The following is a 16,325-nucleotide window of genomic DNA, read 5'->3' as shown; positions in this document are numbered from 1 at the left end:
TCTATGTGGTGTGTCAACTACAATTATTTCATATCATGGATTCGTCGTACCAATTTTCTTAGCCACTTTTGGAGATGTTTATTGGTTATGTTGTACTTGGTGTTATATGTCGTGCACCCACTAATTTGTTACCTCTTTCATCTTTAGAGAAGGTTAATTTTGATGCTACGAAATATGCCGAACTAATGTTGAAATGCATGAGATGATGAAGGAAAACATAGAGTGCATGAATGCTAAGTACAAACTTGTGGGTGATAAGGATAGAAAGCATGTTATGTTTAACTTATCTGGGTGCATTTACATAAAGATAGATTTCCTGAGTTGCACAAATCTAAACTAATGCCAGGGGATGATGGTCCATTTAAGGTCTTAGAGAAAAGATAAATGATAATGCATACAAACTTGAGTTGCAGCATAAAAGGATGCATGCAGGAGGGGGATAACAAAACATTCAGTACCTATGCCTATATACATGATGTTTGTTATATAGCAAGCTCTTAGATCAATCATCAATGCATACGAGTATGGCACATTGAACAACAAAATAGTACATGTATGATATACCACATATTTGCTTGATTGTTTTACAGTACATCACAGAACTCCGACAAGACCTCTGTGAATCAAAATTAGCTTCCTTTCACTATATCACTTGTGTTATACATATACAGGTCAGCTGTGCATATACAACTCTACTTGACTTCCTACGAGGGTAAATGGGTAAGGCCGTATCAGAAATGTTTTTTTTTTAACGAACTGCTTCTGAAACAATCTATTCACATAGTTAACTTTCAGGCTCTGCTGTCTGTGTAAGAACTGCAAACTGTTGGCAGCAGCTAAAGCATGTCTCACCACAAGCAGACGGCAACAGATCATGCCGATTCCCCTCTCTGTTTGGGCTCTTCAAACAAATTTTGATGGAATGAGTAATCTACTGTCATACTGTACAGAGGTTAGCTTCCACCTACAAATTTTCCGCACACAGAAAAATCAGCGTCATTCTTTCCCGTGGCAAAACAAATAGCGCTGATTCATACAGAGCAATAAAAACAGTATGCTTTCTGACAGTGCCACATAAAAAGTTATACCAGATTCATTGCATTTAGTTTCCACTCGGTGGTAATAATTCATTTGACATGGAAGCAATGAAATGCATCATATAAACTTACTTTCCTGGCATTGGTTTGATAAGAACTCTGCTATAGGTTAACGTGACATTAGAAACCACAATAATGAACACTAAGGATCAATAGCTGCATTGAAAAGGGTACCGTTTCTTGACGTAAGATCCTTCTCGACTAAGGAAAAGAGCTCCTTCAATCTATTCGAGGTGTTGGACATGATATTTTTTGTGATCTTCTTTTGTTGCTTGGTGCTTTTCAACCAGGCAATCCCCAATAAAACCTGCACGCTGCAGGTGTTTGGTTTTGACGGTATGTTCGCCATATGATACTTTAGCTGGAGCTGCAAGTTAAGAACCATTGTGATCAACAGTATTCTATCTACCAGTTCAGCAAAAGGATTGACAGAACAAGCATACAGTAATACCACTTCAGTTCTTATGTTTTAGCTCAGAGCTAAGGTTACAACTATTCAGAATGGTCACAAACTCTTGATAATGGTTAGCATAGTACAAACCATTTAAGAATAAATGTGGGAAGGGGGAGTCTTACATTAAAGTAGTCCCCAAGTAGAACACCTTGGAGGGTCATCACCTCTTCAATGGCCCAGCCATCTTGGTTCACTAGGGCATACTTCTGCTGAGTGGTGCTTGCTTCTCCTCCATATCGAGACAATGCTTTGTCAAACTTGTAGCTGATTTGCCGCTTGAATATATTTCTGCTTACAAGTTCCCATTCTGTTGATGAGTAGTCCAGACAGCCAGTCTTTTGCATCACTTTGTGTTCCAACTGACCTCCTGAAAACATCTCCATCAAGGACTCAACCTGAAAATTTAGATATATGTAAGGAATCCCAAAACAAATTTTAGTGTGAAAATGAATTGTGACAAGCTCACGCAAAATAAAAGTGGCACTCACGTCCACAGAAAGAACTGATGAGAATATTTCAGACATTTTGACATCCTCATGGGTAAATAAGGATCCACATTCTTCCGCCTGGAGTTCTTTTGGTTCAGACTCCTCAATTACCTCTCCTTTCTGTTCTTGACCCGGTGATCGCATTTTCCAAATCCCCATGATTATTCTGTCAGATAAAGATTTCTTGGTGTGATACATTCATATGCAAACTAGCAGAATAGCTTAGTACAGGATGGGATAGCAAGATCCGATCAACTATCTGCAGAACCATAATCAGTAGAAAATAGAAACCTATTGTTACTACATTTTCTTATTTGTATACCGTGAGGTTGTGAGTGTATAGAAGAACCTGAATACAGTGGGCCAGCCTTGGGCAGATTCCTTTTTTTTTTGGAAACAGTGGGCCAATTTTGACTTGCTTGGCTCAAGGGACTAGACTAGTCAAGATTAGTCAGCTACTAGTTAACCAGTCGCTCGGCTGTGCCAACCAATAGAGTCGAGGTGCCCAGTTAACACCCAGGTTACGACTGGTACACTTGTCAACGCGACTAGTCGCTCGACGCTTAATATTGGGTTCAAATCCCCCAAAAGACTAAAATGTTAAAGTTGTCCTATCTTATAATGGGAATTATGCTGAAATGTGTCCATTTATAGTTTTCGACCTTTCGTCACTGCAGGTCAAGCCGGCTTTGGGCTTGTAATCTGCAAACCAAAGCCACATCAGGCCAGCGTACCCATGAACATGTTATCCTTGAACTTCACAAAATAAGATCTAGAGTTATCTTATTTTATTTAGAAATTTTGATCTGAAGTTCTGAAGAATAAAATATATGCTTGGCCTAGATGTCTCACTGGACCTCAAAAACAAACAAATGAAAGGTACCTGTGAGCATCATTGAACGAAACAAAGGACTGAAAATGGAACTTGAGTCTTCCATGATGATCTGTTGCCTTGGCACCATGTTTTGCTTCTGACCCTCTATCCTTTCTAAGGATAACCATCAAGGATGGGCTGCCAATTGACAGTGTAGGAGGGATAACCTGGATATCATCAACGTCTTCCCACAGAAAGAAAAACTTGGTCTTGTGACCAAATATATTAGAGTAGAATCCAATTATTCTTGGAGAAAAAAATACCCGTCCCTGTAAAAGAGTCAGTTCTCTGTAAATATTGACAGAACAAAATGGAGAAAGTACAAAATATTGGCAACTGTCAAGTGAGTCACAAACGAATGCAAAACGATTCTCCTTGGTAGTATGGTACATACATGTACAGGTCTACTTGGTACAATTAAAATAATAGTAGCATCTTTGACACATAAGTAAACAATCAGAAAAGTAAATACCTGAAGTGGCATCTTCCGTTTTAGATGACAGGTGAAATCATCGATGAGGAATTCTTCAGGAGGGAGGTTAAAGAGCTTTCGGAATGCTAAATTTGTTTGTGCTGACCGCAAATTTATCTACACATTATATCATATGTAATTTCAGAAATAGAAGAGATGATGAAAAACAAATCAGACAAAAAGTTAGGTCCTTACCTTCTTACCGACTTCATTCCCCATCTTTGCCAGGTAATTCAGAACAACTTCAGTTCCTCTCGAGTTGTTCAAAAATATTCTCAAATGTAGCTTAGGGTTGCTTGCTGGATCACACTTCCCATCAAGAGGAACCCATATGTCCATTAAATCTGACAAATTGCTCTTCAGGAAGTTCACTTCGGCGTGACCAATGGGAGCTTCATCTAATTGATTTGAATCATGAATAGCTACATCCATCCTTGATGGTGGATCATCCATTGCATCAAATTCAAATATCTCTAGAAATTCAAGCATCAATGGGTCAGCTACACTATGCATATGCGAAGGTCAGTACCGTCAGTTCATGCAATACTGTGTAGCACAAAGGATCGGCTGCTCTTCCCAGCTGAGAACAAAGCAACATGAAGGGGAAAGAAACTAACCGTTCCATTTTGGATCAGATGCGTGGAATTTAATTGAGCTTGTTTTCCTCTTCGTGTTGCAGGTAAAAACAGCATATAGGTCAAATGGTTTAGATGAACCAGCAGATAGTATACCAGTACCCTCAATAAGTGCAACAGTCAGTAACCAGCCATCTCCATGAGCTTTGACTCCATGATCACTACCTAATACAGGAAGAAGAAAAAGACAAATATTGCTCAACTGTTACCGAAATTTAAAGCAAATCAAGTAGCACTACAATACCAGAACATATGTGTAGAGCGAAATGTCCATTGGTTGCAGTAGAAGACAATTCACCTCATCTCCTTTTAGAATAACACTTTCACTCTTAGAGCATATCTATATCTATACCATCTATTTCTATTCCATTATATAGTGTATGAATAGCTTTGAATATCGTCCGTTGGATAAAGTCAATCTGACGTGAGAGAGATGGCAAATCCGAGCACTTGTGGCCGTCGGATTTCTCTTTACTACACCAGATTCTGCCACATATACTATCTAGAAGATTCTATGGTTATACTAAAGCCCAATGGATATTATGCACAAATCACGAAACACACTTCTATTTTATTCTAGACTCTTCTATAATTAAACACTCCTAAGTTCTTCTTTTCTAACAGAACTGTCATTGATTTTTACTTTTGTGAAAAAAAATCATTGTGTTCAAGGCTACGGCCTTACATCATAAACCACATTTATCTTTGTGATGCAGCATTAGGTATTCATGTTATTTTCTATTGAAAATTCAATACGAAGTAATTAAAAGAGACTGCCTAGACAAAATGTGCTCGATATATTTTACCCGAGTTTTGTGTAGCATATACGATGCAGTTTTCAAGTATTTTGTAGCTATAATTTGATTTATTTTTTATGGAATGGACTAAGAGAATTAAATATGCATCTTATACTTGATGCATGTGCCTCAAATTTTCATTTGACTATTACAATTCAGTATGTCGATCTTTGGCCGTACTTTGATTATCTAAGCTCTCACGTGCAATGCACATATTACTTACTAGAAACTTCCTCCGTCCGGAATTACTTGTCGCTCAAATGGATGTATCTAGACATATTTTAGTGCTAGATACATCCGTTTGAGCGACAAGTAATTCCAGGCGCAGGGAGTACAACAGAAAGAGAACATAAAACTAATCAAGAATATACAGATTCATGTGCAACAGTTTTGAAGTAGATAATAACATAGGGCCTAAGATATCTACCTCTTTGTCTCCATGCATTCAAGAAGCGCTTTATTACTTTCAGGATGGTCTGTCCCTGAAGGATCAAGACAGCACAAACCACAACCTCTCCAATTGAATCTGGAAGGTCAATGCCAAAATATTCAAGCCCATTCATCACTTTGGGCCTTGATAAATGAAGGTGAACTATAACATATATCCCTATGATAACAGAGAATATGAATGTGAAGTTCCCAAGGAAGCGGACAATCAACCTCCAGCTTGGTTCTTTATGTGCTTGTAGTGAGGCTAAAATCTTTGCTTTGTTTGAATTGGCATCATCAAGCTCAGCTACTTTAAACCTTTGGGACAGTACTTCAGAAAATTGTGCAAAACCTTCTGACATGCCTTGTTTTGCACCACTCTCAATCATTCCTTTCATCATTGTGCTCTGAAGAAAGTTGATCCGCCAACTTACAGTAAGATGTGCTGTTTGCTCTTCAGATGATAACTGGGGACCTGGCGTTATACAGTACAATATCTCTATCTTGAAACAACTGCCATAAGGAACATCAGGAGTGCTAACAATAGACAAAACAGCGAAAGAATTCCCAGCTGCTTTTAAGTATTTCTGCTCTTCTGTGGCTTTGCAAGCTTTAACCAGCTTACTAGCGGCCTTTATGTAACTTAATGTTCTTCGCAAACAACCATCGTTGCTATCGATCTTCCATGGTTCAATCTGAAATCCACTTGTTCCTTGAAGCTCTGCTACTGCTGGCCAGAAATCTGAATTTGGAGTAAACAAGAGGGAATTCAGTCCAGCTGGTGCGATAACATAAGATTCGTCAACTAGAACGCCGTTAGACAATTTTGCTGGCATTTCACAGCCTTGATCTTTGGACTCCATGATTTTCAGTAGCTCATCAAGGTTTGACTCGGATGGCGTGCCATTCTCGGGACTTTCACGGTCTACAGAGCAAACTTTTGGCTCTTCGGACTGCTCCACCACCGACTCGGCGTCAGAGGCAACGATGGAAGGCAGATTAGTATCAGCAGGTTTCCCAAAGAAATAGCGAGACAAGACCTCTACCACCGACGACGTATTCGCCATCGCATCATTACAAACAGCGGTTCCAGGTTCAGTGACTGCTTGGTCAATGCTGGTCTGGGGCGGTTGGTCTACAGCACCATCCCCCAATCGTTCCGTACTTCCCTGCGATGATCGGTCCAAACTGGCAAGGGCTGACATGTCAATGTAGCTATTGCTGGTTGACAAAGCTCCATCTTTGTTCCCAATTGACCTGTCTGAACTGGACGCCATGCCATCCGAAGTGGGTTGTGGTAGCTGGTGTGATTCTTCGGACACGTGCGCGCGCGTAGACAAGGATATGCGCAGGCAAATTTCCCCTGCACATGGAAGAAATTCAAATTAAATGGTGCCAAGATTACAACATATCTTAGAATATGATATCTAAGACATCTTATATACCTGTGCGTGCATGTCACAATTGCTTAGTGCTTACACAAATTCAAAACGAAACCATAAGAGAGGAGAGGGGGAAACGTGGAGGAGATGAATGCGGTGATGGGCAAGGCAATAATAATAGCATACCGCGTTCTTTCTTCTTGGACTTCTTGCTCTTGGGCTGGAGCTGGTACCAGGCGGTGCCGAGGGAGAGGTCCGGGGCCTCCATGACCATGGAGAGCGGCACCTTGACCTTGCCGAGGAGGTCGTTGGTGAAGTACTTGTCCTCGTTGAGCACGGATACGGAGAGCTCCTCGGTGACGTCGCCGACGAGGAAGCTGAACTCCTCGTCCCAGACGGGGGTGAGGCTCTTCTTGACGACGGCCGTCTTGGCGCGGCGCTTGCCGAGCTGCAGCTTGACGAAGGGGTCGCTGGAGCCGTTGAGGTGCACCGGCAGCAGGGCCCGCGCCTCGACGACGCGCACCAGCAGCTTCATCGACGACCCGGCAATCTGCCGAGCGCTCCCCGCGCACTCCGCCTTCCCCACCGACGACGTTAGGCTCTTGAGCTTCGTCATGCGCGGATCGCGGCGGCGACCATCAAATCAAATCAAAATGCGAGCAGACATGCACGATCGATCGATCGATCGATCGATCTTTCCAAATCTTTTGAGCTGACAATTTCGAGGGAGGAAAGGGATCAGAGTTCTTGGGTCGCCATGTCTGTTTGGTTCCTTCCTTGCGCCGAAACGGTGGGAGGGGTGGGGGGTGGTTTCCCCGCGCCCGCCCGGGTGCTCGCTAATTTTGGTTTTGGGCACTCACGTGCGCTTTGAGATTGGTGCTGGCCGTCGGATCGGAGAGGACGCTGGGGAAGGAAGGAGCGGCGTTTCGGCCCAACACGTGGCTTCAAGGTTTCCTTTTCGTCCGTGTAAAAATAGAACAAACGATCAATTTAGCATGGGGTAAAAAAGCAAGGCTTGCCTCAAATAGAGGAGCGGAGAATGGACAAAGCAGCCTAATATTCGTCACCCTGGGTGAGGAATAGTTATTCGTCACCCTGAGTGAGGAATAGTTATTTTTCACCCCCTCTCTATTTTAACGTCAGTGCATCGTATTTTTAAGTTTCGTAAATTTTGTCTTATTTCATACGTAAAAAGAGAACGTAAGAAAATATACACTCGCCATAAAAAATATTTTATGTTATGTAAAACCATAATGTAAAACATACATAAAATGCTATATTGTTGGTCTTATAACCTATTTTTTTATTTTCTTATACCAAAATTTATGTAGCGAATCAATATGAATGTAACCATTTGTATTCCAAACGTAATTTATTTATAAAGCTATCGTAAGATTACCTCAAGTGAAGAATTACTTATTCTGCATCCTGGGTGATGAATAGTATTAGTATTAGGTAAAACTGTGTCTACCATAGCTTGCCACAGAACTAGTTAAGTTTTCTTAAACTTCTAACGGTTCAAAAGTTATCAAAAAATATGAAATAAATATGGGAGTATCTCTCTAATGTAATAAGATGATCCAATGGAGGGATTGTCAAAATATGCATCTATGTGTCCTCGACAAAAATAATAAGCATTTCAGCTCAGTGCGACATAAATATATACGGAACTATTTGTTTTTTTTGTCCAGGACACATACAGTCGTATTTTTTAATCCCTCCGTTGGATCATGTTATATTATAGGTGTGTTGGTTCAGCATTTTTTTCAGAATTTTTGAGAACTTTTGCACCGTTGAAACCCTTAACTAGTTCTATGGCAAGCACTTGTAGAAAATCCTACTCCCCAGGACTTAGCAATATTTGATTGATCACAATTCGGTATATTCCATTTATGATAAAGGTTCCTAAGGAATTCATTATAGGAATGTTTTTGATAGAAATGGTTTGCTTTTGCACATCTAAACCAAAAATTAATCTCGCAGATACATATAATTCAAAAGAATTGAGTACTCTGTTTCACCACGGGCATGTGAAATTCCACGTGAATCAGGTCGTTTTCAGCAGGAAACGGAATGCGTCCCCTACGGAGCCAAGTACCACTGCACATTTCTTGATTCCCTCCCACGGGCAGAGAGAAGCGCAGGCAGAAGCACACGCTGCAAATCTTCCTTTAAGCACATTTCTTGATTCTCAGGTAGAGTAACAGGACGAGGTTCCTTTTCGCATTCTCAGGTAAAGTAACAGGAAGAAATTGCAAGTGTTGCCACATTTTTTTGATTCCACAATCGAGGCACAGTAACTTGAGAAGGAAACAAGTTTGTAAATCTAAGAAACCAGTCAGTTCCAGACCTGTCTCAACTTTTGATTACATCCAACTTGCGCGGCAAAGGCAGTCGTCCCACAACATATAAAAGGTAGAAACACATGATGTTCTATATCGTCGGGTCCGGGGGTGACAAACTCCGCCATGGTACAAGAAAACAGACAGTGTTTCGTTTCGCCTGACAGTCTCCTACTCTCATCTTAGTCCTTGCCAAAGTCGGCGCTGTAGTGTGCGCTGGACTCGAGCTTCTTGGCGTCATTCAACTTCCGCACCGCCTGCAACCATTTTGCCAGACATTGTAGTGAGTACCTGACTCAATTGTATTAGGATGAACAGGTAGAAAGGAATAGCAATCGACACCCCACCTTCATGAAGTCTTCGTGGATGACATAGTCCCGCTCTGCTCGAATGGCGGCCATGCCAGCCTCAGTGCAGACATTGCGAAGATCGGCGCCATTGAAGCCCTGGAACCATACGAGTTAAGGCTTCAGAAACACCAGCATGATGAGGTGGTAGTTAGCTTAACTATAAGAGTAACTCACCTCGGCCAACTTAACCACAGCCTCATAATCAATTTCACCATGCTTGGCGATACCAGCAGCGTGGATTTTCAGGACCTCGGTCCTGGATTGCTCATTCGGCAGCGGAATCTCTATCTTCCGGTCTAGGCGTCCAGGACGAAGGAGCGCAGGGTCCAAGACATCAGGCCGGTTCGTCGCCATGATCATCTTCACCTGTATAAGCAGTGGCACGCATGATTCACATAAGCAGATATTCAGCAACTCACAACACATGTACACTCCATAATAATAATTTAAGACAATCAATCAGGGACAACCAGCATATCTTCAACTTTCAAGTTCTTTTTTCTAATAAATATCTTTCTCAGGTTTCTACACAAAAGTTTCTCTTCCCCAAGATTAACACTGACCTCCTAATCAACTACTCGATACAACAACTTTATGATGTAGGAAAGGCGGGTAGTTCATAGGGCAACTAAAGATAGATTGACTGTAACTAGAGTGCAGTGCGGTGCACATTAAGAATTCAGCATTCAATTGATCAGTATTCAGTAAGCATTGTATCACTGTACAATACCTACTCTTATTCAATAAACATATGTTTCACCATAGCTGCCACAAAACAGAAAATAATGTGTACCTTTCCGAGCTCATCGAATCCATCCAACTGATTTAGGAGCTCCATCAATGTCCGTTGTATTTCACGATCTGCACTAGTGCCCTCACTGAATCTTCGGCCACCAATGGCATCAATCTCATCCATGAAAATAATACATGGCTAAACAAAAGGATCAGAAAAGAAGATAATGTTAATGAGCGATATTAGTACAAAATAGAAGAGAAACAAACATATAACTTAAAATGCATTCACAGATGTGCATAGTAGCAACTTAAAATGCAAAGATCTTCTCCATGGACTTTTCTGGCAGAGTAAACATAGAGTTTGGGTGCTCTGTATCGCAGACTGCTAGCAACTTTTGCTCTCCTAATGAATGGAGAATCTACAGCTAATTCACGCACAAACCTAATCTAACAACTGGAGCAGAATATATTTGGCAATGAGGGAACAAATGTAATAGCTTACATTATTATGATTTTAACAGCTTTCAAATAATAGACAGAATATTAAGGATTACTAGTAAATGTACAAAGAAACAGAACATAATGAGACTTACTTGATGCTCACGTGCATAGTTAAACATTTCTCTTATAAGACGGGCACTTTCACCAATATATTTGTCAATGATAGCACTTGAAACGATCTGCATTAGCAGAACACATTAGTTCAACATAGTACCATAATGATATATCCAGATAAAAGGTTGCTAATAAATAACAGCATTAAAGAAAAGAAAAGCAGACCTTCAAAAAGTTAGCATCGATGTTGCTAGCAATGGCTCTAGCAAGCAATGTCTTTCCCGTTCCAGGTGGGCCATAGAGCAGAACACCCTTGAATGAGTAAAGTAGCAGTTAGTACATCTCAGGATGGTGATAATTGTATCATTATTTGTCTAAGCTAATTGCATAATACGGCACATCTTTTCTTCAAACTACCTTTGGTGGTTTAATCCCAACGCGAAGAAACAATTCTGGATTCATAAGAGGTAACTCGATGGACTCCCGCAGCTCCCTTATTTGATCCGACAGTCCACCTACAGCTGAGTAACTGACATTGCCGGGGTCTTCGTGTAGCATATTATAGACCACGGGGTCAACCTAAGCAAAGGAAATTAGTACAATCTTAGTGTAACCCCTCACATTAGAAACAGAATTTCAAAACTGTACTGAACTAAAACATAAACGAAAAATCAACAATCACATACCTCACGTGGTAGAGTGCGCATTATTGTTAATGTTGTCATGTCAAGGACAACTCGTGTTGCAGCTGTCAGCTTTTCTTTGTCAACTTTGCTTCTGCAGCCAACCACATAACGTGGGCCACTACTGGCTTTGACGATAACTACAACAAAAACAAGTTTCAGTTGCTTTGCTAAAACTAAGTACATTGTTGCTGAATTGAGAAGGAAAGGTTCAGTTTGTCTAATTCACATCTAGATGTTTTTTAAGGATGTCACATCTAATCTCCCACAAATATATAATGCAGCAACAAGAAACAAAAAATAAACTAAAAGGGCAGCCCCAGTGCATGTAGCTCCCGCTTGCGCAGGGTCTGGGGAAGGGTCCGACCACTTTGGGTCTATTGTACGCAGCCTTTCCCTACATTTCTGTAAGAGGCTGTTTCCAGGACTTGAACCCGTGACCTCATGGTCACAAGGCAGCAGCTTTACCACTGCGCCAAGGCTCCCCTTCAAACAAAAAATAAACTAGGACAAAAAAAATAGACCACAAACAGAGTGGACATCAGCTTAGATGTGACATAGTTATGTCACATCTAGATGTGTCCTAGACAGACCCGGAAAGGTTTACTGCCATGAGCAAACATATTACAACAACTTAGGGAGAAAAACAAGCAATGTAATGATGAAACTAATGGCCAAAAAGAGAATGGATATTATCATGTTTGTACAGAGATAAATCTGTTCTAAAACCAACAAAAGTAAGTCTTTTCACTTACATCTTTCACTGTCCAATGGTCGAAGTACTTCACCAATGATTTGGCCCACACTCTGCAAGGACTTCAAATCATCTTCAGTTTTATCGTAATCTTTCTTTGCCTTTTTTAGGTTTTCCCTACCTGCATATAAATAAGTAGATTTATCAAACAAAAGCCATCTAATAAAACCATGAGTACTGCTGTCCATAGTTCAACATAATCTTCAATAAAAAGAAGTTGCATCAAACATTGAACCTGGGGACAACAGGACAAGAGAAACAAGATATTATGCATGTGCCAGATCGAGTACATAATTTGTATATCAAAATGTCAGGTCAGGTTATCAATCCAGTCAGTCCAATTGACAAGGATTAAGGGCTAGTTTGGTTCGCTTCCATGTCGCGGGATGCCTGGCCTGGAGCTTCCCTGAAGTCTGCCTGAAGTTCGTTTGGTTGGTGTCCTGAGAATTTTGGTGCGAGCCTGGCCTGAATCGCCCAGGCATGAGATTAGCCTGCCAGGCGTCCCCTTCCATCCGCCTGGACGGCAGGCAACATCAGCCTGATGCTGATCCAGCAGGTTATAGATGAGTTATGGGCTGCTTTGTCAGTTTTATGTTTGTTTATTCCTCCCAGGCCCAGCACACAATCCAAACAGCTACCTCTCCAGGCTGCCTGGCCAGGCTAGAAAATTGAAAATCTCAGGCACATACCAGGCAGCAGCTTTGCCCAGGCATGCGGCCCAGGCTTGCAACCAAACTAACCCTAAATCCAGGTTCTAGGTAAATTACACACACATAGCATGAGCCATAGACGTTACTCGTTTTATTTTATTTTTACTGTCGGTTGGAAACTGGCATCATCTCCAACATATGTGTTTAACCATCATTTTCACAAATTACATGTTTGCAAATATTAGTACAAATATAACAATACCAAAGCTATTTAATCTATCACACCTTTAAGTTGTAAAGGCTCTGAGCCTCACCCAAACCATGTTGCATCAAAACCAAATCATATAAGGCAGACGCATATAAGACCAAGCATAACCACAAGAAAGAGTGAAAGGTCGCCCACTGATGGAACAAACATAAACCAAGGAAAGGACGAATCCATGGAAGCTCATGTTCATCACCATATCACCAGCAACACAATTCAAGGTGTGAAGGATAAAGTAGAAAAATGAACAGGCACATAAACTTGGATACATGTAGTTTTGGGGCCTTTCCGCGTATGATACTTAATAGGGCTGGTCCCAAATATATATATCAAAAGAAATGAAACATGTGCACCAAATCTGAGCTCCTTGACACCTTAACAGCACAGAGTTATAGGACCTTATGGAAAGAAGAGTGATCACCCAGCATCTCAATCACTCGAACTAATAACTACTGCAGTTGCCTTTGCCTCACCACGATGGAAAACACTATGATGAACTGCCGAACCAGATAATCAATTACATCACGACCACAAATTAGGCCAAATGACTAGCTAAATATTACTATGATATTCATGTTTAGCACTCAACGCCAATTACGAATTCACATCCTAAATCAAAACGCAAATGGTAGAGCAAACATATCTAGGACCGAACCCCAGCTCATCCTAATCTACTGCTCAACGAGAATAACACTTCATCCCAAATCCTCTTCGTATCTTGCAAAATCAACCAAATCTCACCTAAATCAAAGACGGCGCCCTAAGAACCTAAACACCACATGTTCAGCAGGCAATCAGCAACCGACCCACTAGCCTCCCTCGTCGAGAACCAACAGCCCAAGCCGTGGTCGAGGCAGGCTGAGGCACGCAACTCCTGAACCCAAATTGGCCAAACCAAAACCCTAGCCCACAACCCTCCTAATCGCCACGGAAAACCAGATCCCGTCCTCCACAATCGACCAGCACCCGCGGATACCTCGGGGCGAGCCAACTAGTCTGAAACCCGTAGATCGAACAAGTAGGATCCACAGCGCATGAGATGGGAGGGGGGAGGGAGGGGGGAGGCGCCGTGTTACCTGTGCGGACCCTCGTCTCTAGCTCGCGGCAGTTGAGGAGCTTGTTGCGGTACTCCGTGGTGACGGTGCGCCGGCGGGCGGCGGCGGCGTCGTCGGCCTCGGCCATATCCACCTCGGCGGCGCGGCTCTGCTTTGCTTCCTTCCCAAGATGAGCGGAGCGGGGGAGGACTCGACGCTCTCCGTCCGCGGTGTCCTGGTTTTATTATGGTCGCTAACCGTAGTCTTTTCGGACGGGCAAAATACGAACCTAAACTGAACTCTATTTAGATTTACAAAAGCTTCCAATCTTTCTTTGGTAGAAAAACTATCAATCTAACATCTTCAATCATGGCAATATAAAAAACAACAGAGATAATAAAAATTACATGTCCATGGACCATCTAGCGACGAGTACAAACACTGAAGCGAGCCAAAAGCGCACCGCCGTCATCGCCCCTTCGTCACCGGAGTCGGACAAATCTTGTTGTAGTAGACAGTCGGAAAGTTATCGTGATAAGGCCCTGTAAAAGCAGCGCACCAGAGTAGCAAAAATAGCTAATGAAAAAATTTATAGATCAGAAGGATCAAACCTGTAAACACCCAAACGTAGATGAACTAGGATCGGATCCAAACAGATCCACCGAATACTAGCACTGACCGAATCCTGCGAGATCTGACGGAGAAAAACCTCCACACGCCCTCCATTGGGACGGGGATAGAATGTGGAAGGCATTATTCCTACTAAGGGACATCGTCGCTGCCACACAAGTTCAACCAAAACGATGAATCTAACAAGAACGAAAACGAGGTCCCTCCCGCTGGCGGCGACGACGAAAGAAGAAGAGCTTTTCTTTTGGAAGAGGTAAAAGATACGTATGTTGATATTCGTCTTCTTTTATCTTTTTTTAGGGACTATTTGGATTCGATAATGGACCAAAACTGACATATATTTACATAGATAATTTTAGAGTTTTAATTTAGAATACCGGTTTCTATGAAATCATGATTTTAAATATTTTGATGTGTCTTTTTTATTGTAATACATGTCTCGTTCATATTATAGAGATCATAGTACAAGCAACATAAACAAGGACCTGACAAAACTAAAAATACTATTGAACGCTAGCCTTTACACAAAAGAATATCAGCCTAGAAGGAAAATTATAATCAAGACCGAAGAATCCTCTGAGCTTGATACCAATATGTGACACATGTTTCTGGCACCACCACAATAGCCACCAGAGAAAAGAATAATGAATCGTCTCCTCACCCAAGCTCAACGCGGCTCCATCGCTAATATGCGGCTTTGTGGACCTTCAAGGTGGCTCGTCAAAGGTGAAACCATTACCTTTGAACGAATCGGACCTAGGGCAACACCTCAAACACTGCATCAAACTCATGCACCCCACACGACCAAGACGTCGGAGGAGGAAACCACACCTCCCATCCACGAACCCAGCACATGATCCACCATCTTCCGGATGTTATCAATGTGGACCACAATATGCATCCGCTTCCGGACTACCTCCCAAGCTCCACACGGGCCCAACGACGGAGCCCGAGGACACAAGTCCAACACAAGGATGTCACACCATCCTTGCTTGAACTGATTGGTTTTCAAATCCATCCCCAATCTCCTCGTTACGGAAGGATCTGAAGAATCTTTATTCAATGCCGCCATCGTTGTCGTCGAAGCCAAGACGATGAACAGCATAAAAACTAAGCTATTATGGGCTAAAACTATCAACACACATAGATCCGGCGACCCCCCTCACCACCGACGACCGACGAAAGCCGACGGAGGACATAGGCGGAGAAACTCTCCTGGTGAGAAGTGATGGCGAGATCGCTGATACGTACATTTTGCATCATGTTTACCTACTGTTATTTATAATGTTTTTATGCATAATAATGCTTTTTGTAGTAATTCTAATGCCTTTTCTCTCATAATATGCAAGGTTCACACAAAGAGGGAGAATTCCGACAGCTGGAAATCTGGACCTGAAAAAGCTACGCCGGGCTACCTATTCCGCACAACTCTAAACGAGCTGAAACTTCACGAGGAATTTTTATGGAATAAATAAGAATTATTGGAACGAATAACTACCAGAGGGGGCCCACCAAGTGGGCACAACCCACCTGGGCGCGCCCTGGTGGGTTGTGCCCTCCTCGGCCACCTCCGGTGCCCATATTCTGGTATATAAGTCATTTTGACCTAGAAACAATGAGGAGAGGACTTTCGGGAGGGAGTGCCACCGTCTCGAGGCGGAACATGGGCATGAGCACTTTTGTCCTTCGGCGGAGCAAT

At 42.1% G+C, this 16,325-nt stretch overlaps 2 protein-coding genes across 2 annotated transcripts; both read right to left on the bottom strand.

Annotated features, from left to right (window-relative positions):
• Positions 1 to 619: 619 nt before the first annotated feature.
• Positions 620 to 7,504, bottom strand: LOC125524793 (C2 and GRAM domain-containing protein At1g03370-like). The gene is made up of 10 exons (XM_048689822.1): positions 6,815 to 7,504; positions 5,245 to 6,609; positions 4,003 to 4,185; positions 3,581 to 3,858; positions 3,386 to 3,502; positions 2,923 to 3,182; positions 2,040 to 2,205; positions 1,674 to 1,946; positions 1,272 to 1,464; positions 620 to 964 (listed from the first exon to the last, which is right to left on the bottom strand). Exons 1-10 carry the CDS (start codon positions 7,242 to 7,244, stop codon positions 954 to 956), a joined length of 3,276 nt encoding a protein of 1,091 aa, XP_048545779.1. The 5' UTR covers positions 7,245 to 7,504; the 3' UTR covers positions 620 to 953.
• Positions 7,505 to 8,880: 1,376 nt separating this feature from the next.
• Positions 8,881 to 14,273, bottom strand: LOC125520692 (26S proteasome regulatory subunit S10B homolog B-like). The gene is made up of 10 exons (XM_048685657.1): positions 14,039 to 14,273; positions 12,049 to 12,168; positions 11,297 to 11,433; positions 11,028 to 11,189; positions 10,836 to 10,922; positions 10,649 to 10,735; positions 10,114 to 10,251; positions 9,495 to 9,686; positions 9,318 to 9,416; positions 8,881 to 9,227 (listed from the first exon to the last, which is right to left on the bottom strand). Exons 1-10 carry the CDS (start codon positions 14,142 to 14,144, stop codon positions 9,153 to 9,155), a joined length of 1,203 nt encoding a protein of 400 aa, XP_048541614.1. The 5' UTR covers positions 14,145 to 14,273; the 3' UTR covers positions 8,881 to 9,152.
• Positions 14,274 to 16,325: the final 2,052 nt, after the last annotated feature.

The sequence above is a fragment of the Triticum urartu genome, chromosome 7 (genome assembly GCF_003073215.2).
Source record: "Triticum urartu cultivar G1812 chromosome 7, Tu2.1, whole genome shotgun sequence".
In the NCBI taxonomy this organism is placed as follows: domain Eukaryota; kingdom Viridiplantae; phylum Streptophyta; class Magnoliopsida; order Poales; family Poaceae; genus Triticum; species Triticum urartu.
This window is presented reverse-complemented; position numbering and strand designations above follow the sequence as displayed.

Excerpts from the sequence above, each read along its gene's own strand:
- LOC125524793 (XM_048689822.1), bottom strand. The coding sequence starts at position 7,244 with ATGACGAAGCTCAAGAGCCTAACGTCGTCGGTGGGGAAGGCGGAGTGC. Across the intron at positions 3,859-4,002 it reads ATCTGATCCAAAATGGAACG|AGATATTTGAATTTGATGCA; the intron begins GTTAGTTTCTTT and ends TTGAATTTCTAG. Across the intron at positions 1,465-1,673 it reads TACTTGGGGACTACTTTAAT|CTCCAGCTAAAGTATCATAT; the intron begins GTAAGACTCCCC and ends CTTAACTTGCAG.
- LOC125520692 (XM_048685657.1), bottom strand. The coding sequence starts at position 14,144 with ATGGCCGAGGCCGACGACGCCGCCGCCGCCCGCCGGCGCACCGTCACC. Across the intron at positions 12,169-14,038 it reads AGAGACGAGGGTCCGCACAG|GTAGGGAAAACCTAAAAAAG; the intron begins GTAACACGGCGC and ends ATTTATATGCAG. Across the intron at positions 9,228-9,317 it reads TCCACGAAGACTTCATGAAG|GCGGTGCGGAAGTTGAATGA; the intron begins GTGGGGTGTCGA and ends AAATGGTTGCAG.